The sequence below is a fragment of the Ursus arctos genome, unplaced genomic scaffold, assembly GCF_023065955.2.
Source record: "Ursus arctos isolate Adak ecotype North America unplaced genomic scaffold, UrsArc2.0 scaffold_9, whole genome shotgun sequence".
NCBI classification, from domain to species: Eukaryota; Metazoa; Chordata; class Mammalia; order Carnivora; family Ursidae; genus Ursus; species Ursus arctos.
This window is the reverse complement of record NW_026623111.1, coordinates 77,816,707-77,839,120: the sequence shown is the minus strand read 5'-3', so window position 1 is coordinate 77,839,120 and position 22,414 is coordinate 77,816,707. Positions and strand designations below refer to the sequence as shown.

The 22,414-nt window shown below is 48.0% G+C and overlaps 1 protein-coding gene across 1 annotated transcript in view; it reads left to right on the top strand.

Annotated features, from left to right (window-relative positions):
* TSPAN5 (tetraspanin 5) overlaps positions 1-22,414 on the top strand; it is a 157,638-nt gene that overhangs the window by 115,910 nt on the left and 19,314 nt on the right. The window contains exon 2 of the mRNA XM_026509682.4: positions 11,257-11,307. Within this exon, the coding sequence (XP_026365467.1) occupies positions 11,257-11,307 (51 nt within the window). The remainder of the gene's footprint in view (positions 1-11,256; positions 11,308-22,414) is intronic.

Here is a 22,414-nt window from a genome sequence, read left to right as displayed (position 1 = left end):
GTCAGGAAACTAGTTTGAAATAAGGGAAGTTACTTTCTGTAATGTTTTCTTGTTCTAAGTTTTATTTTCCATTTAATTGAACACGAGCAGTCTCCGCTGTTTCGGCCCCTTCCTCTGCGTGACTTCACGTATAAGTACAGGTGTGGATGCTCCCTCTGTAGGCTTTGGTGACACCTCTCTTTCTTAATTCCCGCCGCCCCTCTGGCTCCTCCTTTGCAGTCTCCCCTTCAAGTTCCCGTCGGTGTAGCTCCCCATAAATCTTAGTGTTCTCTAGGACAGCGCCTTGGCTCTCTTCTGTACAGAGGCTTTATGTGGCTCAACAATAACCGCGACACTCACCGCGCACGTCCTATGTCCAGCACTTTGTGCATTATCTTATTCAGTCTTCGCAGGACCCTACGAGATGGATACTGCGATTCTCTGTATTTCATAGAGGAAGAAACCGAGAACCGAGGTTCACTATTTGTCCAAGTCTAACCTAAGTTCGCCTCGGGAGCGACCTTGCTGACCAGCCTCTCGGTCCGCATGTGTCTGTGCCAGGACATTTTCACCTGAGTGCTTGAAAGTGAGCTCTCAAGTTGATCTTGCTTCCTTACCAGGATTGCTAACTTCAAACTCGATGCTGCAGCCTACCAAGTTGCTTAAGCTAAAAACCTGGAAGTTTCCTTAGATTCTCTTCTCTTCCCCATCTCCTGCAAGTAATTCCCTCCTTCGTTTGACGGATATTTCGTGCTGCTGTGAAGCACACCTTGTGCTAAGTTTGGGGGATGCGGGATGAGCTGCACAGACACAGCCCCCTGCTCCCATGGAGCTTGTTTTCACAGAAATGAGCATCTCCCTTTCCTAGATCTGGACATGGAGGACCAGGGAGGGTAAGTGACTTGCCCAAGGTCACGTGTTTAGGTTTCAAACCCAGGCATTCTGATTCAAGGAGCCATGGTCTTAGCCTTACATCCTAAGCTTCCTGTCACGATGTCCCATGGAGTCTTGCCCTTAACCTCTTCTGTCTTCATCCTCTTGCCACTTCCACTGCCTGTGGGGCTGGTGTCCTTATCACCAGAATTACTACAGTAGCCTCCTGACTCATGTCTCTGCCTGCAGTGTCACCTCCGTTTGGTTCATTCTCCGAGCTGTACTGGAATGATTTGTCTAAAATGCAATCTGATTCTGTCACTCCTTTCGGTAAAACCCTTTGTTGGCTTCACCTAGCTTGGTGGTGCCTCAGTTTCCCCAAGACACAAACAGCCTGTGGAGACTAAGCCCTGCTTAGCCACCTCCAGCCCGAAGGTTCTCAGACTTTACCATGTATCACCGTTACCTGGGGGGCTTGTTAAAACAGGGCTTGCTGGGCTGCACCCCCAGAGTTCCTGATGCAGTAGGTCTGGGGCCACCTGAGAATTGCATTTCTGGCAAGTTCCTGGGTGCTGCCAGAGCGGGCCCCACACGTGGAGGAGCACTGCTGGCTGGGGCAGACGATTCCTGCTTCACCTCCGGAAGCACTTGCCCGCTCTGAGGGACCTGCTCCGATCCTTCTGCCGGAGGTGGTCTTCCTGTCTCCTTTCCTCTAGAACACGGTTCAAGTGTCCTTTCCTAGGAAGCTTCCTCTGACCCCGCAGTGATCCCCTGGCCGCGCCTGCGTTTCTATGGCAACGTGTGTCTGGAGGCTCCACTCCCTGTTCGTGCTGTGGTTTCACTTGTTTGTTTCTCACCCACTGCCCCTTAACAGTTAGCTCCTTAAGAAAAGAGATCATCGCTTACGGTTTTCACCTTTCTATCCCTCGCACCTAGCAGAGTGCCCAGTGTTGTATACTGAAGAGACTTAGTAAATGAATTATATAATCCTACTTGTGCTTTAAAAAAGAGTAATCCTATTTTAAGTTTCATTTGCATTAACCTTTAAATCTTGCCCAAGATGTTTTTTAAAACCTGAAGCTGTCTCAACACCAGCCAGTACACATCTGAGAGTATTCAGCTTTCCAGGCTGCCATTAGCTGGAGCTGCCTGGCTTGGCTGTTTAACACAACCAGCGGGAGCTTATTCCCGCGAAGGCTGATGTTTGTCTGTAGATAACTTCTCATGCCTATGGTTTGAAATCCTTGAGTTATCCCTCAGTCGTCCTCAGCCTTTAGAACATCTCTCTGGTCTGTTCTTAGCCTTGGTTTTATCTAATCAGAGGGTTACAGATGGAAGAGCCCAGGCAATGTAAGCCTTGCTTTTACCGAGACAAAGATTAGTGGGCTGTAAATTTGCAGCCTCCCTGTTTCCATCCAGAATTGCATAGCTTAAGCCCTCACGTTCCTTTCTATGTGCCTGTATTGCCTGCGTAATTTCCAAGAAGAATATAGGTTTTATTGCCGGCAGAGCCCTCCCCTTTTGTCTCCCTTCCCAGCTCACGTTACTAGTTCTTGCCAAGATGCTGAGTTCCAAACTTGAACAAAGGAATTTCCGAACAAGATTGTGCCTGGGTTGTAGACGTGTCTTCAAGGGGGTGCTTTGGCTTCTCTTGGTGTGGTACAAGTTCAAAGGCAGAGAGCCCTTCCGCCCTTTCTGGGAAGACAGGAGGAGAGAACACAGAACTACAGAAGAGGCTCTTCTCCTGCTCCCTCTTATCCTTCCTCCAGCCTCTTGCTTTGGGACCATTTCTTGTGCTCTGACTATATCCTTCGGCTTCCAGAACTCAACAACCAGGAAGAGGGCAGCTCTTTCTTCTCTTTCACGGGCATGTGTGGCTGAATTATGTAGAACCACTAAAGCTTCTACTTGGTCATTTGGAAAGGAGCAACACCGTCCACCAGATCTTTATTAGTCTCCAGGGCTCATGCCTGTTCTGCAGGCTTTATTGTTAACAGGGAGCTTGTCACAGGACTAAGCGTGAAGGAAATTAATCCGGTCTCTTATTTGTTGTCTTAGGACCCTCTTGGTTGCAAGTAACAGAAAGCCCCCAGAGAAGCTTGAGCTAAGAGGCGGGGGCGTATCCTCAGGACGCAGGGCACTGCTTGGCACCCAGGATCAGGAAGTGCAGCCAAGGGTCCTTTCTCCACCACACCCTGGTCTGTTCTAGCATCAGGGAGACTGGGGCTGACAAAAATCACTGTGTCCAATACCTCATTCCTGGGAAGAGAGACTCTTGTCTCAACCTAGTATTTGCTGGAATGACTCTTCTTGAGCCATATGTCCCACCCATCTTGGTCAACTCATCAGTCTAGGAAGGGGGGAGTGACCCTCCTTCACAAACATGGATGCAGGGGTCCATCGTTGTGGGTGCGGGCCAGTTTTCAAAAAGTGAGGAGGGTGTAGACTGAGAAGCTACCCCAACCTCAATAATATAATTTATATCCCACATTCTTGCAAAAGAGTTCTATTTTTAAAGCAAGCATAATGAAACTAAAACCCATTTACAAAGGATATAACACAAAAAACAAGGAGTGCTAAAGTTAGGGAGAGGGAAGATGCATCAAGAAGCCCTGATGGGAAGAAACTTTTTTTAATGTGGTATTTCAAAATTAGTCGGTTTTTAAATTCTGGGTCCGTGCATACCCGAAATTCCTGAGTCAGATTGCTAAGATAAATAGAAAAGATCTTAAATTAAACATGATCTCTGTATTCTGACTAGAGTTTATGAGTTTCTTTTAAACGCTCAGGCGTGCTTGTCTACACTGTTCCCAGAAGCGGAAGGATCCTCCGGCTGCTATCAGGGGAGGGAGACGATTCATTGGAGGGCGGTGCTGCTGCCCCTCAGCTGGGCGCAGGCGCTCTGGTTGCACAGCCCGCATCACTTCTGAGTCCAGGTGTGTCACCCCTTTACGATCCTCTGGGTGGGTGAATGTCAGCAAGGGTCCAGGCGGCGGGTAGTGCACAAGTTCAGAAGAGATGCGCTTCGGGTCACTGTGAACCAGGAGGTTTTCTCCTACTCGGAGGAGGCAGGGCTCGAAGCAGGGCTTCCTCTGGACCCGCTGTACGTCTGGGCAGAGGAGGCAGCCAGAGAAACGCGTGAGGAAGGGGAGGGCCCGAATAGGCACAAAGGACTGACCACACCAGGGGCCGCCACGGGCTCCTGGGATGCCACCCGGTCTTGCACGATCACGCTGACCCTGCCCGTCATTTGTGCATTTCCTTAGGTGCTCTCGTTGCCTCCATTATTATCTCCACCAGACAGAGGAGAACCATGGGGCTCTAGGAAGTCAGGAAACCCTCCAGTGCTGCTTTATCTCCCGGAGGAGCTCCCGGGCATCCCTGGGGCTTCAGAGCCTCACCCCACCTGGCTCCTGTTGCCTCTGCCATGGGGCCCCGCGGGGCTGCTCCTTTGCCTGCAACACTCCCCCACCCCCCATATCTACCAGCCAACTCCTCCATCTCTATTTTTCCTTATGCCTCGCTTCCTTCACGGAGACTTGCCTTGGCCTCTCTATGTTAATATCACAGCACCTCCTTCACCTTGAGCCACATTTCAGGCCCTTTATGCTGCTCTTCCTTCCCACAGTGCTTCGTACCTTTTCAAATTCTATATACGCTACTCATTAATGTTTCTTTGTATGGCCTTTCCCTCCCCATCCAGCCCAGCTAGAACGTCAGCCCTGTGAGAGCAGGCACTTCTGTCTGTTTTGTTTCCTGATTTATCCAAAACCCCTGGACCGCTGCCTGGCTCTTAGGAGATGCTCAGATACGTGTTAATGAACGAAGAGCCTTTCCCGAGATCACAGGACCTCGGAGCCCTGGCAGTGGCATTCAGCGGGCGCCGTGGTTCAGGTGTTCAGGCTGCACGGAGGCTGTCGGGGCAATGACGTGAGACAGGGTGACCCCTGGCTCAGATGGGGAACGTCCTGTTTACAGGTTTGAGCTTTATCTGTCATGCCATCTTCTCATGAGCATTCCGGACAGTTTGAATGCCCCAGCCGGGACGCGGGGGCCCGGTGGCAAAATTGGGATTGACTTTCCGTGTATTGAATTTTCTACCCGGCCCAGGCTTACTCCTCTGACATGGCAAGAATTACGCCCGGGGGCTTTTTATACCTAATATCAGCCCTTGCTCTATAAAGACAGCGTGTGTTTTGTGAGCATGAGTATTTAACACACTTGTGTGGACTGCTCCACCCCCCCATCCCTGCCAGAACTGGGGTGTTGGTCACAGGAAAGTGTCAGCAAACATCTAATGAAAAGTACCTGTGTTGTAGTTTAGGGAAAATACATTTTTTCCCCCTAAAGGCACTCTTTCCTCTCTCAGTGCCAAATGTTTTCAGTGAATCTCTCCTGTTTATTCAGGCAGAGCTTAAATTTTTTTTAAAAACCTCATCAGAATGTCGAAGGAAGAACAGTTTCTTCCACTGTTATTTTGGATAATATTTTTGAGGCTCTAATTTAGGTGAGAGGATTGACCTGATCTTTATTTTTCCTCTGTCATGTTTACCTTGCTGCATTGTTATTTTGAGTCTGTTCACGGAATGCTGGGCAGATGCCATTGACGTAATTGTTGTTTTTTCAGCAAAGAGGGTTGAAAATGTCTATTTAAGAGTTGCCGGTGACCTTTAATGTACACCTGTACATAACTGCTTCCTTTTATGAATAAAAGTGGGGGGAGGTTGACGTGTGTATAGGTTTGAAATAACTTATTTTTTTAAGTATACAAGCTGAAATATGCTCCTTTATAAAGAGAATTCAGATAGCAGGCAGAATACCATAAAAGAAAGCTGTCCTTCAGAAATACCACTTGATATTAAGCTAGTTATGAAATTGGCACCTGAGATTTATTTCTGTCAGAGGACGTAAGATGGATTTTGAAGAGCCGTAGTCTCCATGTAGAAGATGCCAGAAACAGGAATTATCCTTAACACCTCCCTCCCTCTCCTTCACCCTTGCCCCCCCCTTCACCATATCGAGCCATCACTGAAAATGTCAGTTTTACTTCTAAATAGTCTCAGTTCCATCTTTTTCTTCACATTTCCATCCAGGACACAATCAGGTATTGTCTGCATGACTAAAGCCACCTCCTTCCAGTCCCTGTGTGTCCACTCTGGACTCTCTCTTACCTTTTCTGCAGCCCAAATCTGATAAAGGCCTGTGTCCTTGCCCCACACCAGCCGACTACACACAGATGGCCCTTAGAAGGCTTCCTGTCACTCTTACCATAATGACTGAACTCCTTAATGTGCCTTATGGGGCCCTGCATGAGCTGGTCCACGCTCACATCTCTAATGACAGATCTGCCACTTGGCTCCCATTCTCCACGCACCAGTCGCACCAATCACCTTGTAGACCTTTTTACTTGCTGTTTTCCTCTCACCACAGGGCCTTTGCACATTCTCTTCCCGCTGCCTGAAACACTCGTCCTTTCTCTCTTTGCCTATTAACATCTTTTCATCTTTCAGACCCCAGTTCCTACATCCCTGAAACCCTCCTGGACTGCTCTCTAGGTCAGGTCTTCCTCTTTAGTCTGTATTGGCCTTAATTTCTTCTCCTTAATAGCACCCTCAAGGGCAATTTTGTCTTTTATGCTTTGATTAAAATCTCTCACTGGACTGTATGCTCACTGGCGGCAAGGACTGTATCTATATTCCTCACAAGAGAAATGTAGTACCCAGCACAAAGTAAGAACTCAAGAATATCTGAAGGTTGCAGATGGATGGATGAGTGGCTTCTTAAGTTGTCTATTATACCAGTTAGGATGGGGCGCCATTCTGCTTCCAAGGTGTTGGAGGCTCAGCTAGGGCTGAAGCAACGGATGGAGAAAGAGGTCTTCTGTTTACAGTCCCCAAAAGGGGGCAGATGTGTCCCTCCTGGCAGAGATGCTCTGTTGCCCTAGTCATATCCTAGGGCCATTTTCCCCTCTAGCTTTTCCTGAGTGTCAGCACTGCTGGCTTTTACTCTGCCGCGCCCAGCAGGCTTCCTTCAGCATGCCTCTCAGTTTCCCCCTAGCGCCATTTTCCATTCCAGCCAGGAATACACACCTGTGCCTGGAGTGCGTAGAAACTACAGGGGCGATTCTGAGTCTTAGGACAAGAGTTTCAGGAAAGTACTAAAACGGTTTTGAGCTTGGGCTGAGGACTCCAGTCTCCTGAGCAACACGACTTAAAGTTTCTGAGGTGTGTTTCCTTATCTATAAAATGGGGGGATAATATTAATTAATTTAAATAATATATTCTATTTAATTTGAAAAATCCAAAGTTTATAATTTCAACATATAATCAGTAATAAAATAACTGAGTATTTTCCATTCTTTTAATCTATATTAAGTCTTTAAAATCCAGTGCATGTCTTACACGTGTTAGCACATTTCCGTGTGCACGAGCCACATTTTGAATGCCCGGTAGCTAGCGGCTGCTGTATTAAGCAGTGCTGTCTTAGTGAATTGGTATAAAACACAGTGCCTAGTTCATACTTAGCATTGAACAAATGTTGGCAAAATTATTGTTACCCATTTTAAAACATCAAGAATTGGGCGGTCACCCATTTGTGCTGCATGTTTGCCTGTATGGCCACATGGGGAGAGGCCTCAGATCTGCTGGGTCCCCCCCCCCCCACCCCCCCGCCTTTTCCAAAAGAATGGAGAGTTGACTCTAAGTGTTGTTCCCCTTTCCCTGGAAGTTGGCCCCAAGGTTTCAGAATGAGGTCAGTTTGGTGGTTTATGGTCGACTTTTCTTCTGGAGGTGGGAAAGGGGAAGCTCAGTGTGCCTCAAGTGCGGCGTGCCTGGCTCTGTTTTTTGGCTCTTTTCTGTTTAATTATTTGAAGCTGGAACAACTTGATTTTAAAACAAAACATATGGGCTGAGAGTAATCGGGAGGACGTTTGCTAGTGATGTAGCACCGAAGGTATGTGCACTGAGGCCCCGGCCCTGCGCTGCCGCTCGCTCGCTTGGGGCTTGGGTATCGAGTGCTTTCCTTGACTTCACGTGCGGTGTTTTTTCTTCAGATTCTTAAACCTTGTTTGGAGAGTCACAGTTAAAGCAGGAAGTATTAGAGCAGGATTGTAGAGGAAATTGTCCGTGAGTCTTCTTTAAATTCTGATGCCCCCTCCCCTTCTCCTCTTGGTGGAAAATCACTGGTTTCCAATCTGTTTATATGATCTGTGAAGGAAAAGGAGTTTTCAAAGTGCCCAGAAGAGAGGAGAGCTTCATACAAAGAGGAGAAAGTTGACCCACCGTTGAATTTCTCTGTTCTTCTAGATCATTCCATTGCTGACACGCATATGGGAATCTCTGTTCTACAACCAGTCCTTGTGTGAAGGCAAGGTTTTAATTGTTTTGCCTCTTGCTGGGGGAGGAATATATGATGTCCTCGTCCTATCACGTGTAATTCTAACCTAAATGCCTCTACTTTCTATGCCATGGGGGAAGATGGGAATTGTTCAGGCTGGTGAGAGCGTGTACTCGATGTCAGTCTTCTCATGGTCACATCTCTGCTGCCTCATTCAGTAGCGGCGTGCTTCTTAAGCAAATGAAGCTCTGTAAGCCTCATTCTTCCCTTTCTTAAAATGGGGCTAGTAACAGTGCCTATTCCACAATTAAGTTGTTGTGAAGCTTAAAAGAAGCACTGCATACAAAGCACTAATAAACACAGTGCCCGTCCGGGAATAAGAATTAGATGTTAGCGATTAGCCAGGAGCCCTCTGCAGGGACATGTCCCCCACGAGGCACAGCTGACCGTGATGTTCTCTGCCACGCCATCCCATCCGTTGCTTGTGGGGGTGGTGATTAAGTACTGCATCAGGGAAGGTGTTTGGCCATCTGTCCATGAAGAGCTTTAGTTGTGAGAAGGTGAGACATCTCACTGGGGTGTGAAGTCAAGCACTCGGATTTCGAGGTCCGATGGGATGCTGTGTCTGCACTAGTCGCTCGGTACCCTGTTGTGCCTAGGACCTGTACATATGAAAGTAACGTGCCGAATCGCTCTGTTTTTGTACTACAGAGGCCCGGGTACCTTGGAGTCATTTTGGGGACTGGTGCGTTTGTCATTTTCCACCAAAAATGTAACCCAGCACTCTGACCAGGGCCGCAGAGGGACCGACCATAGTTTTCTGTCAGGGTGTTCACAACAACAACTCTTTCTAAACCCTTTTCAGACCTCGGAGAGCAGGAGCAGGAAGGAAGGGGTCCTCTGCTTTCAGACCTCTGAGAGCAGGAGCAGGAAGGAAGGGGTCCTCTGCTTTCAGACCCCTGAGAGCAGGAGCAGGAAGGGGTCCTCTGCCTTTGCCGAATCAGGGACAAGCTGGTGCTTTTGTGTCTGGGGGTCCGAAGGTGCTGGATGCGATTTCACTGTGGAGTCCGGTAATTGGCGGGACATTTGGGAAATTCTGCTTCTAAAAACACGACCACATTTTCAGGGCTGTCAGCCGTCTGTTTTTTTTCAGTCCCACCTTTCCCCTCTGCGCCCGCTGTTTCCCCCAGCCCCCCTCGGATTGATGAGCCGATGCCCACATGGCGTCAGCAGCCCCCTGCTGCTAATGAAGACCTTGCCAGGGGGACAGCTCTCAGATTTCCGCAGAACAGCAAAGAACAACCACCCTCACGTTCGTCTTCTCTGTGCATCCCTCTCCGTGGACAGCTTTCCTGACATTTAACTTAATCAAGATGTTAGTAAAATAAACAGGGTGCGCTGCTGCCATCAGATTGAAACTGCTCGTTAACCTGCCCGCGCTCTCTTCACTTCAGTGTTTGGGAAGGAAATTCAGAGTTGCACTTGGCAATGAAGATGAGGAATAAGATGTGTCTTTGCTCATGGCCCATTACACCTGGTCCTGACCACTGAGCTCTGAGGGGGTGGACAGCCCTGTGCAATGTGTCATCAAGCATGGGACACCCTGATTACAAGACCTGTTATTATTTTAGGTAAAATCAAGGGGAAAAAACTGAGATACCATCAATTTTAAGACCTGTCCTGATTTCAGACATGTTAAAATGTGGAGAAAAATATGTATCTCAGAGCAGCAGATGGAATAAAGTGACAACTGCAATGAGAGATCCCCCTGGTTACTGCTTGCTCCCCACCCCCACTCAGCACAGCTCGCGGGCAGTACCGGGGCGGGGCGTGTGGCTGTGCAAGAGGCAGCTCTGCGTTGGTGCCCCTTTATCTCACTGTGTGTTTGTAGTGCTCCCTGGTATACACGAAGTTACAGCACGAGTTGAGACCAGGCCAAGCCGTGGAAACCCTCTCAAGGACGATAGAAGTCATTTAAGTTTCTGAAAAATGGAAGAACCCAGGACTTTTCTTTGGGTCATGTTGGGCTTTGTCAGATTCATGTTACCTTTTGAAGAAGTGATGAAGAGTGTGTTCAGGGCTTCTGTGTGCCCTCTTCCTGGCCCATTTCCAATGGCACGATGGTATAGAGAGAATCACCGGCTCGCTTCCGCTCATGTCCCTGGTATTCCATTTTCTAGTGAACTCCGGGGGGCTTGGACTTATGGGGGCAGGAACTGTGCCCTCTCCTACACTGAAAGGCAGCATTAAATAGTATTAATAACTTTGGTTTTACTCAAAGTTCTCCCTAATTATTGTCCTTCAAAATGTCAATGACTTTGAAGCATCTACGTCTCCCCAACCCTTCTTTTTGAAAAAAATTTTTTTTTCCAGCTTTGAGATAGAGTTGACAAATACAATTATAAGATGGTTAAAGAGTACAGCGTGATGATTCGGCATGCGTGCAGGTTGTGCGGGAATTCCCCACCCTTGAGTTAACACATCCAGCACATAGTTACCTTCCTGTGTGTGACGTCATTTCCGTTTCCTTAGTGGAAGTTCAGTTTTACAAAGCAGTGTTACCAACTGTGGTCATCGTATTTAAATTAAACCCTCAGACCTTATTCATCCTACAGCTTGTACGCTTTTGCTAACCTTTTTCTATTTTCCCTGGCCCCTGGCAACCACTTTTTTACCCTGTTTCTATGAGTTCAATTTATTTATTTAGATTCCACATGTAAGCAATACTAAGTGGTATTTATCTCCTCTGGCTTATTTTACTTTGCATAATGCCCTCCAGGTTTATTCATGTTGTTGCAAATGACAGGATGTCCTTCTTTTCTGAGGTTGAATAATATTCCATTGAATATACATACCATGGTTTCTTTACTCAACCCTTCTTAGTGCTTAATTTTAATCAAGGTAATTATGGTATTTCTTTTTCTGTTAAGGGTCTGTTACTCAGATTTTAGATAAGAGTATTGCTCAGTCTGGTAAAGTGACAAAGGAATAGGTTGAAAACTTTATTTCTATTCGTAAAAACATGGCATTTACCCTTATACTTAACACTCTTTCTTTTTTTTCTTTCAGTTTTTGGGAATAGCATTTCTTGGAATTGGACTGTGGGCGTGGAATGAAAAAGTAAGTTGAATATCATGAAATGCACCCATTTTGGTTGTTAGAGGCTACCCATTATACTACATTGTTGTCTCCTTTTCCTCTTTGACAACTGCAGAGTATAAAGAAACATGGTTCTTTAAGGAAAGAAAATGTTCTTGGAAGATAATGTCATATTTCAAAAGCTCTTTAGGAATGAAGACTAAATCAGTCATTGTATCAGAATAATTACAAAAGTAACAGAACACGTGTTGAAATTGGATCAGTTAGTTAGAGATAACCTATTTTTGTGGAGCATTTCCTCACTCTGGCACGAGAATTTCAGTAATGCTTATAAATACCACTAAACCACCTGTAGCCTTCTCTCTCTCTCTCTTTTACCCCTTTGGAAGATTACTCAGGCCATAAAGATGAATTTTCTTTTCAGTGTGAGCATTATATAATAAGCTATTATTGGCATGTTGTATGAAGGAAGCTGGATATAATTCATGTTTGAGTATCAGATAAACTTCATGTTAGTACTAAAGAATGTGAATACTTGCCTGCTGATTGAAAGTATTTAGGAATGTTCAAAATTTATGAGCAAATACAATATACAGTATGATTACAATATTTACATATTTATGAGCAAAATTCCTAGGAAATAATCTGGAAATACGGTGTAGCATATTCTAGGCTACGGTGAAGATCCAGTGTTCTGGACAGTTTATGCTCTAAACAGCATGCTCATGGCCCCACCACCCTGTGTCCTCTTCTCTGCCTTACTTCCCATCTGCACCTTTTAATTGTTTCTTGACAAGTTCTACTGAGGCCAAGTACTACAATTCAAAAATTAACATGAACTCCATTTTTCTTCCTTCTTTGGGAGTGGAATCATTGAGAGCATTTTATCTCTCACCTCGCAAGAGTGAGGGAGTGTGTGAATGGGTGAGAACTCGCAAACACAGAGGTTAGTTTCAGTTTTCCCAGAAGACCTGTCTGCTATCCCTTCGGTATTTCTTCCTTTGACCTTGACCATGGCCTGAAGCCAAGAGTTTCTGTGAGATGTTCTGTGTATTAGGAGAGCAAAACTAAGAAAGTCCAGCAAACAAAAGCCCCTCAGATGCCAGTAGAAATTTCTGCAAGTAACAAAAATGTTCAGACTGTGTCAAAACTCAAATCCTGAGTTTTGAAAGTGAACCACCCTCTGTTCATTTACAACATACTTCTACAGAATAGAAAATGTTTTACAGAAAACTAACTGCTTGCCAGCAATATTCTGAGGCAGGGAGGGCAGTGATGAAGAGAGACAAGTTCCCCAAACAGACATAATTTCGTCTCCAGAAACTTTTCTGTTGAATACTGGTCGTCTTTTGGATTATGACTCGCTTCCGCGTGGCCCCTTGTGGGCTTGTAGGTTTGTACTGGTGCAGTCTCAGAAATGTCACTGTTAGAAGCCTTCTGATTGGTTAATGTCGGATAACACAGCTTTTTATAATCCTTCTTTAATAAGAGTCCATTTCTATCGGATTTGAAAAGATGTTGGAAGGCATTAAATGAACTAATTGTCTGTGGTAGCAATAAACAGACCATTGGTAATTTTGAAGGTTTTTTTTTTTTTTCTCTTTGTGAAATATAATTACCTTCTTGTTTCATCAGTTGCTCCAAATGTCTCTTCTGTGATAAAATCACAAGGTTCTAAAGCCGGCAGTGTCACACAATTATCAGAGCAAGGGGGTGCTGCGGTCTTTGGGTGGGGGGGGAACAGCAGTCCCCTCTTTGTCCAGGCCACCGCCAGCAAATGGGCAGTTTCCCGGCCAGTCACGCAGCTACTGTGTAGCAGGGCTCTGTGAGCCGGGACCAAGGGGAGGTAGCAGAGGGTAGAGGACATGTAGGAACCCAGTCTGGTTAACTTCTCAGCTAGACCAGGCCTCTGACAGGGTGAAATTCTGGGTGACCCAGACTTTGGCCAAGGGTGATGGGCAGCGTGCCCCTCCTGAGCCGCTAACACTGGCCCAAGAATCAGTAAACCGCGCTCCTCCCCCCAGTAGGGATGTGGTGAAACTTACTCAAGGGAACGCCTAGATTTGGAAAATCTCCAAACGGGGTCACAGCTGGAAGGATCAGATTTCCTCAGTAGAGGCAAGGCTTTACACATTTTTATGTAGCGTACAGAAACATTTGAGACAAAAATTATTACCCCCCCCTAATACATACAGAATACCTGGCTGAGCCTTAAACCTAGGGCTAATATTACCATTGACTTTTATTTTTTTTATGTTTTTTAAAGAATTTATTTATTTGACATAGAGAGCAAGAGAGAGAAAGGGGCGCAGCAGAGGACTGGGAGAAACAGGTTCTCCGCTGAGCAGGGAGTCTGACGCGGAGCTCGATCCCAGGACCCCGGGGTCATGACCTGAGCAGAAGGCAGATGCTTAACCTACTGAGCCACCCAGGCGTCCCTACCATTGACTTTTAGACATAATAATGAAGTAATCCATTTTATCTAAATTCTGAATCGCCTGTGCAGATGCAAAGGATGACTGTGTCCAGGGGAAACTGGTTTTTGTGCAGTTTTTCAGAAATCATAGGACCTGCTGTTTTAGAAGGAATATTAACAATTCGTAGCACGAATCACCTGTATAACAGGCTTGGCAGCATCCAGCCATAATCAACTTACTTTTCGAACAGCATTTATTGAGCACATAGCACAGGACAGGGCTTGTGCTGGACTCTGGGGATGTAATTCTTCAGGGAATTTACAGTGTAGGAAGGGTGTGCATATGTGTATATATACATACACACGTACATAAACTAGTACATGGTAATAAATGCTAATTTGGGGGTATATATAAGTCTAGCAATTTCTGTGGAAAACTATTCAGCACTTCTGTCTCTTTGGATTACCCTTAGTGTTGGAAAGACCTTCCTTCTACCAAAGTAGAATCCTGTCCTGCTAGTTTTTACTTGTTGATTGTAGATCAACCCTATTGGATCCTGCAGGGCAAGTCCTTCTGCATGTCGGCCCTTAAGATATTCAGGGTGGAGGCCTGGTTTCTTCTGAGTTTCCCAGCTAAACGTGCTTCTCTTTGCGGGGCAGTCCCTTCACCATCTTGGTCTTGCTCCTCTGACCTTTCTCTAGTGTGTCCCCTGTACTGTTGAGAGGGTGCTTTCGAGACTAGAGTGGGTATGGCTGGATTATGTCCCTTCTCCTCCCATCTGTGTTCCGTGCAGCTTGAGATCCTGCTGTTGATCACGGGTATTCCCCAGCTGGTCTCAGATCCAGCTGAGTGTACCCTTTCCACCTCATGTCTGGCAGATTTTTTCAGACTCAAATGCAAGATTCCATGTACCCGGTTGTCATCCAGCACATTCCCCTTTCCACTGAACTTGGTTTAGCTGTACATTTGGTCAAGCTGCTCCCTCAATTCTTTCTTCTAACTCAGGCCTTTAGCTCCTTGTCCTCCAGTGCTGTCTGGGAATTTTTGATTCAGTAGGTCTGGGGTGGACACTGGGATGCTCTATTTTCACCAGCCTCCTAGATGGTTCTGATTGCAGTCATGTTTAGTTATCACTGATGAAAGCCATCGATATGTTGAGGAGGCTAAGGACAGAGCCCAATGACATGTCACTGGAAATTTCCTTTGAGGTTGACACTCATTCACTTATATGTGCCCTTGGGTGTCATCAGTCAAGCAGTTACTAATCCATCTGCTTGTCATTGCATCAGACTGTTTTTCTGCTTCTTGTTTTTGTAGACAGACTATATCCTTCATCTTATCTCTAATTAACCAGCCTAGGAACTTTGTTGAACCTGGTACTTGCTTAGTGAACCCACACTAGGTCCCAGAACACATCATTTTTTCTCATCCAGGAACCCAGAAACTCTGTCAGTAAAGCAAGGACTGAGGCACGGTTTATCATTTCCCCCTTCTAGAAATGTTTTCCTTGCTTGGCTTCTGAGATATCCCACATCCCTAGTTTTCCTGCCGCACAGACAATGCCTCCTCATACTGCTTTGCCCCAGGCTCAGTCCTGAGACCTCTTCTCTGTCTTCACTCAGGCTCTAGGTGATCTTGTCCAAGCTTGAGGCTTCAGATGCCATCTGTCACTTATGACTTCCAAATTCAGGTCTTTGACGCGGACCTTATCTGAACTCCGGACATGTGTGGCCATCAGCTTACCCAACATCTCCACTTAAATGTCCAGTGGCTTCTGAAACTTAATCTAAAACAACACTTCTGATTCCCCTCCTTAAACCCGTTCTTCCCAAATGTAGTAAATGGCAGCTCTCTCCTTCCACTTGCTCAAGTTTTCTTGATACCCTTCCTTCTTTTCTTCTCCCACCACGTTCAGTCCATTTGCAAACACTGTCAACTCTGCCTTGAGAAAGTGTGGGGAATCTCATTTCTTCTCATCGCCTCCACTGGTACGGCCTGATCACAGCTGCCCCCACATCTTCCTGGTTAGTGCGGAAGCCTTCAGGTGTTTCCCTGGCCTCGCCTTTTGTTCCCCTACCCCGACCCCAGGCACATCTCTGTGAAGCAGCCAGAGTGATCCTTCTAAAGTGTAAGGTAGAGGGGCGCCTGGGTGGCACAGCGGTTAGGTGTCTGCCTTCAGCTCAGGGCGTGATCCCGGCGTTATGGGATCGAGCCCCACATCAGGCTCCTCTGCTGGGAGCCTGCTTCTTCCTTTCCCACTCCCCCTACTTGTGTTCCCTCTCTGCTGGCTGTCTCTCTCTCTGTCAAATAAATAAATAAAATCTTGAGAAAAAAAAAAAATAAAGTGTAAGGTAGAGTGGCCAGTATCAAAAAGACAAGAAATAACAAATATTGGTGAGGATGTGGAGGAAAGGGAACCCTTGTGCCTTGTCGGTGGGAATGTAGATTGGTGCAGCCACTGTGGGAAACAGTAGGGAGCTTCCTCAAAAAATTAAAAATAGGAATACCAGGTGACCTAGCAATTCCACTTCTGGGTATTTATCCAAGAAAACAGAAACACTAATTCGAAAAGACACACGCAACGTGTTCATTGCAGCATTATTTACAGTATCAAGAGTATGGAAGCATCCTGTGTCCATTGACAGATGAAAGGGTAAAGGAGGTGTGGTGTGTATTATATAATGGAACGTTACTCAGCTGTAAAAAAGAATGCAGTCTTATCATTTGCGACATGGATGAACCTAGAGAGTATTCTGCTAAGTGAAGTAAGTCAGAGAGAGAGGGGAGCCTGGGTGGCTCAGTCCGTTGAGCGTCTACACATGGCTCAGGACATGATCCCAGGGTCCTGGGATCAAGCCCCGCATCGGGCTCCCTGTTCCGCGGGGAACCCGCTTCTCGCTCTCCCTCTACAGCTCCCCTCGCTTGTGAACTCTCTCTCTCTGTCAAATAAATAAATAAAATCTTAAAAAAAAAGAGAGAGACAGATGCCATACGATTTCACTTACATGTGGAATCCAAGAAAATAGAACAGACTCCTAAATACAGAGAACAAACCGGTGGTTAGAGGGGTGGCAGTGGGGGAGTGAGTGAGATAGCTGAAGGGCTTTAAGAGGCACAAACTTCTAGTTGTAAGTCACAGGGTAGAAAATGCAGCATGAGGAATATTGTTAATAATATTGTAATAACTTTGCATGATGACAGATGGTAACTAGACTTCTTTGGTGATCATTTTGTAATGTATATAGACGATGAATCACTATGTTGTATACCTGAAACTAATATAATATTTTATGTCAACTATACTTTAAAAAAAAACTAAGGGAGATCTTATCCCATCTCTGCTCCAGACCTTCCAGTGAGCTCCGTGAGCTTGTCGTCTCCCTCCACGCCGTAGATGCTGCCCCGTTACTTACCTCACGTTCCACCTGTGCCCTTCCCCGCTGCCGTAGCCCCCACTGACCACATGACCGTTTCTCCAGAATCTCAAACGTAACTCCCCCCACCTCTACCCCCTGCCTGGGCCCTTCACCCTTGCTCCTCCCCTACCTGGTACGCTGTCCCCCAGAGATCCACTTTGGCATTTTTCTTTACTTTCTGATCTCCGCTTAGCTAGAGAGGTGTGAAGTTGCCTCAGTCGGATCTCTCGTTGGTGTGCGGTGTGGACAGGTCTTAGAGCCCGAGAGCAAGCAGAACGACGTGGTTCTGACGTCCGATCTGATAGCGGGACAGTGTTAGAAACAACAACGCAGCCATTAATTTGGGATCTCAGGAAAGAAAATAACTGTTTATTTCTAGCATAAAAATGGGAATCAATATATGATGGTCCTGTTTCGTGGGGAAATGAGGGGTGCCTTTCCTTCTCCATTTTGCCCAACATGTATGCTGACTACTTAGTGCTCAGCTCGGGGCAAGAGGCAGAGTGCTACGGCACTAGCGATCGCAGGTGGGGGTGCTGCCGACAGAAGTGGCGGGGGCCGGCAGGAGACTGTGCTTTTCAGAGCAGGCCCCGTGGCTCCTGCTGCCCCCCAGCCCTGCAGCTAGCCAGCTGGGCTGAGGGTGCACCCTGGCCGGCTCGTCCGGCCTGAAAACTCCTTGCAGGCAGAGGCCCGTCTTCTGCACCCTCCCCCCTCCCACTCGGTCGGCTGCAAGCTGCGTACACCGCAGATGCCCAGATGCGTGTGAGCTAATGAATGAGAACATGCAGGGGAGCTTTATGTACCGGAAAGACGGCACAGGAAAAAATAGCTCTTCCTGAAGGGCTTTCGTTTTCACTTCCGTGATCTCTGGATCCCTCGGGTTAAACTTTAAGAAAAGGATGACCTGTTCTTTCAGAGGTGGGGAAACAGGCCCAGACAGGTTATGCTGGAAGTCTAGCCTCTCCCCGCGGGCCCTTCCCCCGTCTTCCCTCACCCTCCCTTGTCCTCACCCAGCTCGGTAGGGAGTGGGCTAGAAGGAAAGTCGGTGGTCGTCCCCAGTCTGCAGGGGAACAGGAGTTAGAAGGGCTCTGGCCTGTACCGCTTGTCTCTGCGGCTTTGCTGGGGACGGACAAGGACGGTTCTGTGTCCTGGAGGCTTTCCCCTGACCACTGTCTCGCTATGACTCTCACTTCAGAACCTTCCAGTTGCTTCTTGTCACAGTCCCTAGACAAGATTGTTTCCCAAGACTCACCTTGGAAAAACTGCCCCAATTTTCCCGGGAAGGAAAATCTGAGACCAGAAGATGCAGTGATTCGGGCCATTCATAGCGGTGTCAGTCAAGTTTCCATAGCCAGAGGGAGGCCGTAGGTGGAGGGGGTTCCCCAGATAACTAGAACAGAACACTGCATGCTTTGGCTTTGAAACTACTTTAAGGAGACGTTTCTGAGATGCCGAAAATCCTTCTTTGAAGATAGCATTTCATTGACCGAAATGTAGTAAGTTTGTCCGCATCTCTCTCTCTTATCCAAGTAATTCTCTTGAGTTTTCTGTTGTAGACAAAAATCTGAAAACCGAACAGCTCTAGCTCACAAAGTTAGCATGTGAACCCATGTGTTGTAACCAGCATGCCCAACAAGCACATGAGACATATAGAAAACCTTTTTCTTCTTTGTGTCTGTGTAAACTTTTTTCAAAGGGATTTTTCAGGAATGAAAATTCAGGTGGGTCAAAAATTCCATGACTTTGTTGTTCACCCTCAGATCCCGTCATCTTACTCTCCTTCTGAGGCACAAGTCCAGGCCCGGACGAGTTGGGTAGTCCTCAGAACTCCAACCCGGACTTTGTGTTCCAATGTTCTCCCTCGCCCAGCCCCATCTGCTTGGGCCCCTGAAGAGGGGGGCAAGGTGAGGCCTTTGCCCCCTGCTTCCTCCTGTCCCCCCTCCCCCACTCACCAGATGCTCCTCTCCCCACTTCCTCCAGGAGCTGAAGGGGGTGGGGCTGTGCTCTTGGGACCTGGCAGATGGTGAAGGGGGTGATATCGTGGTCTTTTTGAAGCTGCCCTGCTGAGTCCCTCTGTCTGTGGTTCCCTTGAGTTTGGTGGCTCTCTCTAGTCTAGGTGGCTGCGTGGTTCCGCTGCTCAGACCCGGCCATCTTGCTCAGCCCGCGCTCCCCTGCACACTCTGCCTTCTGAGGTTTCCTGTTGTCACCCCCAGCTGCCTCTCCCTGGACACACTCATCTGGGGGTGAGGCCAGTGCCACCAAGAACAGCCCTCTCCTGCCCTAGAGCCCTCCTGTCTCCCTAGATTTCCAGGACAGGAGTCAGAGCCAAGCCCCCAGGCACCTGCCTGGGCAGTCTGGCCCTAATCACTGTGTCTCCGAGCTCCCCCTGGAGGCCCCCTGAAACTCCTCACTGGGTTTAAGGGGAAAAGCAAGCTGCTGGGGAGCACAGCGCAGCGACCGCTTTCTCCAGAGAAGGGAAATTCTCTCACTCACTTCTCCCCGAAGCCACTTTCTGTGTGCTTGATTTTGCTGAGGTGTGTCAGAGGAAGAAGCTCTTCTTTGTCTGTGGGGTGTGTGATGTGGTGGCAGGGGTGGGGCGGGGAGGCCTTTGTCTCCCTCCTCCCGTTGGTTTTCAGATAGTGATCAGGGAAGTCCAGGGCAAAAAATGCCATTCTAACATCATGTTACGTATCTTCCTTAAAATTTTAGACACAGATATACCATGTTCTGTTGAACATAAGAGTCTTCTTGCCCACTGCCGCTTGCTTTACTCAGACAGCAGAGCGTCATGGGGTAGGTGGGCAGTCCCTGCCCTGTCACTTCCTCACCTGGTGAGCTGGCAGTTGCTCCGTCTGGGAGCCGTTTCCTGCCATGCGCAGTGGTCCTACGTGGTAGGCTGATTGTGAGGGTGAATTAATCCAGGGAGCCCAGTGCCAGGCAGGGAGTGTGCTCAGTGGTGCAGCTCTTGGGTCCCTTTTCTAGCCCACCGGGATCCCCCCAGAGCCGGCCAGCTGCTTCCGTAACACCCACCTGGTGCCCAGGCTGTGGGCTCCATTAGTGCGCAAGTACGCGGGGCCTCCCGTGCTCAGAATGGCCTCTCGTTCCAGCCCCGCTCCAGCCGCCCACCCGTTAGCCTGCGCGCACCCCTCGTGACCCTCACGCACAGACCCCTCAGTGAGCCAGATCCTGCCGCTTTGTCTCTGCACTTGCCGACCTGGCCTTCTGCCCCTCCTCTCTGCTCCCGCAGCCCCCACTGCTACCGCTTCTGCCCAGCAGCCTACTGCCCTGTCTCCCCGCTAGACTAGCTCCTGAGGGAATCACTGTGCCCTCACTCTGAATGCCCAGGACACGCAGAGCACCTGGCAGCTCTCGGGGGATCCCGAGTTTGCTCAAAAACTTGAGTGACTTCTGTCTCTGGGGCCCTAGAATACAGCGATCACCCACCACTAGGCTGTTTGCTTTTTTTTTTTCTCCCCACTTTAGTTTGGAGGGGGGCCCCATGATCAGAGCCTCTGTCACATATTTGGGTTTAAACTATACTTAGGACCGTTTCTGGGTTTGTACTCCATTGTCAGAACATGCATTTGAAAGCATCTGGGGGATGGTCTGGGCACAGGCTGGATTCGGAAAAGTGACACTTCTGCCTGTGGCTTTGTTTCTGTGTTCAGAGAGGCAGTCCCTCGCAATGGGGTGGCGTTGCTGGCCTGTGGGTGTCACCAGTGGGTGCGACTTGGCACAGCTAGCCGCCCCACCCACTGCTTGATTGCAGGATTTTATGGAGGCCTGAAAGATGACTGTCTCTCCTCCTCTTCCTCTCCCCAAAGCAGGTCATGGCCTTTTTTTTTTTTTTTTTGAAGATTTTATTTTGAGAGCGAGCACTTGAGAAAGAGCAGGGGGAGGAGCACAGGGAGAGAGAGAATCTCCAGCCGACTCCCCGCTGAGCGCAGAGCCCTGTCAGGCTGATCTCATGACCTTGAGATCACCACCTGAGCCGAAATCAAGAGTCGGCGCTCAACCTCCTGAGCCACCCAGGCACCCCATGTCATAGCTATTTTTTATCTGTAAGAAGGGATTACTTAAATCTCACTGATGACCTTTTTTTTTGACAAGAAAAACTAGGAGGAAACCACATGCCTTTAAGGCAGCTGGCCTCCCTTTAACCTTGCACTTCTCCATCAGGCCCCGAGTTTTGCTGCCCCTGCAACTGTACACCGCCCCCCCCCCCCCGGACTGTTCAGGTCCCAGTGATCTCTTGGTTCTTCACCATCCAAGTCCTCTTTCTGGACTCTGCCGCAGTTCCCTGGGCAAATGGCTGTTCGGGGGTTGTCAGGGTGGCTTTGCCTTGCAATGTTTTTGGGGAGCTCTGATGAGTGTTGAAGGAGCAGGTTCCCCTGTGGCCTTGTGGTTGCAGCTTGGGCTTCCTGTGGATGCTGTTGAAAGCTGCATCTCCAACTCTCCAGGACCCCCTCCCCCTCCCCATGCTCATTTGCTTTAGAAATGTCTTGTCCTGTTACCCTTTCTCAAGTAGGGAAATGCTTCTCTCCTTTTTATTCTAAGAAAGCTGCTGCAAGTAGGGTCTGGTTTGGGGGGGGGGGTGAATCAGGACCCAGTCCCGTAAATCTCAGAGGGGTCCATCTGGCCTGGCTGGGTGCACGTTCCATATGCCTGTCTCTCTGTTTCTCATCCAGCAGCTGGAAGGAATGTGCTTGTATTATGCCGAAGCAGAAGAGTCCCAGACCTTAGGGCTTATTAATGCTATTTTTGCATTTCTTTTCTGTGTGGGTTGAGAGAGAAGAAACTGAAGCTTGCCAGGTGGCACACAGAGGACTCTGAGCTGGTGGTGGAAAAAAACCACAGACACTCCTGAGGTTTATTGGTTTGAAACCCCTTGGAGCTTTGTTGGCCTTTTCATTTCTGCACGTGTGTAGAAGCCTTTTCCAAGAAGAAGTAGTTATACTCAGAACATATTCCTTTATTGCAGAAGCATGGGTGAAAAGCTGCTTCAGTTTCCAAGAAAGCTGAATGAATGAGGTGCTGAGGAGGAGGAGGTCGGAGGGGAGGTGGGCCAGTTTTTCACATTCCTGCTGAGACCTATAGTGTTCATCAAACCACTGGACGACGCGATCCCACAGGGAGGAGGACATTGTGAAGTATCTGGAAGGTCGCTCAGGAGCAGTGACTTCCACGACTGGTGCACCCGGTTGGCTCCTTGGCAGCAGAGGCCTGCTTTCCCTGGTTCAGAGTGCCGCCATCTTGGTAACTTGGCTGCTGACTTCTCAGTGTGCTCACCACCGT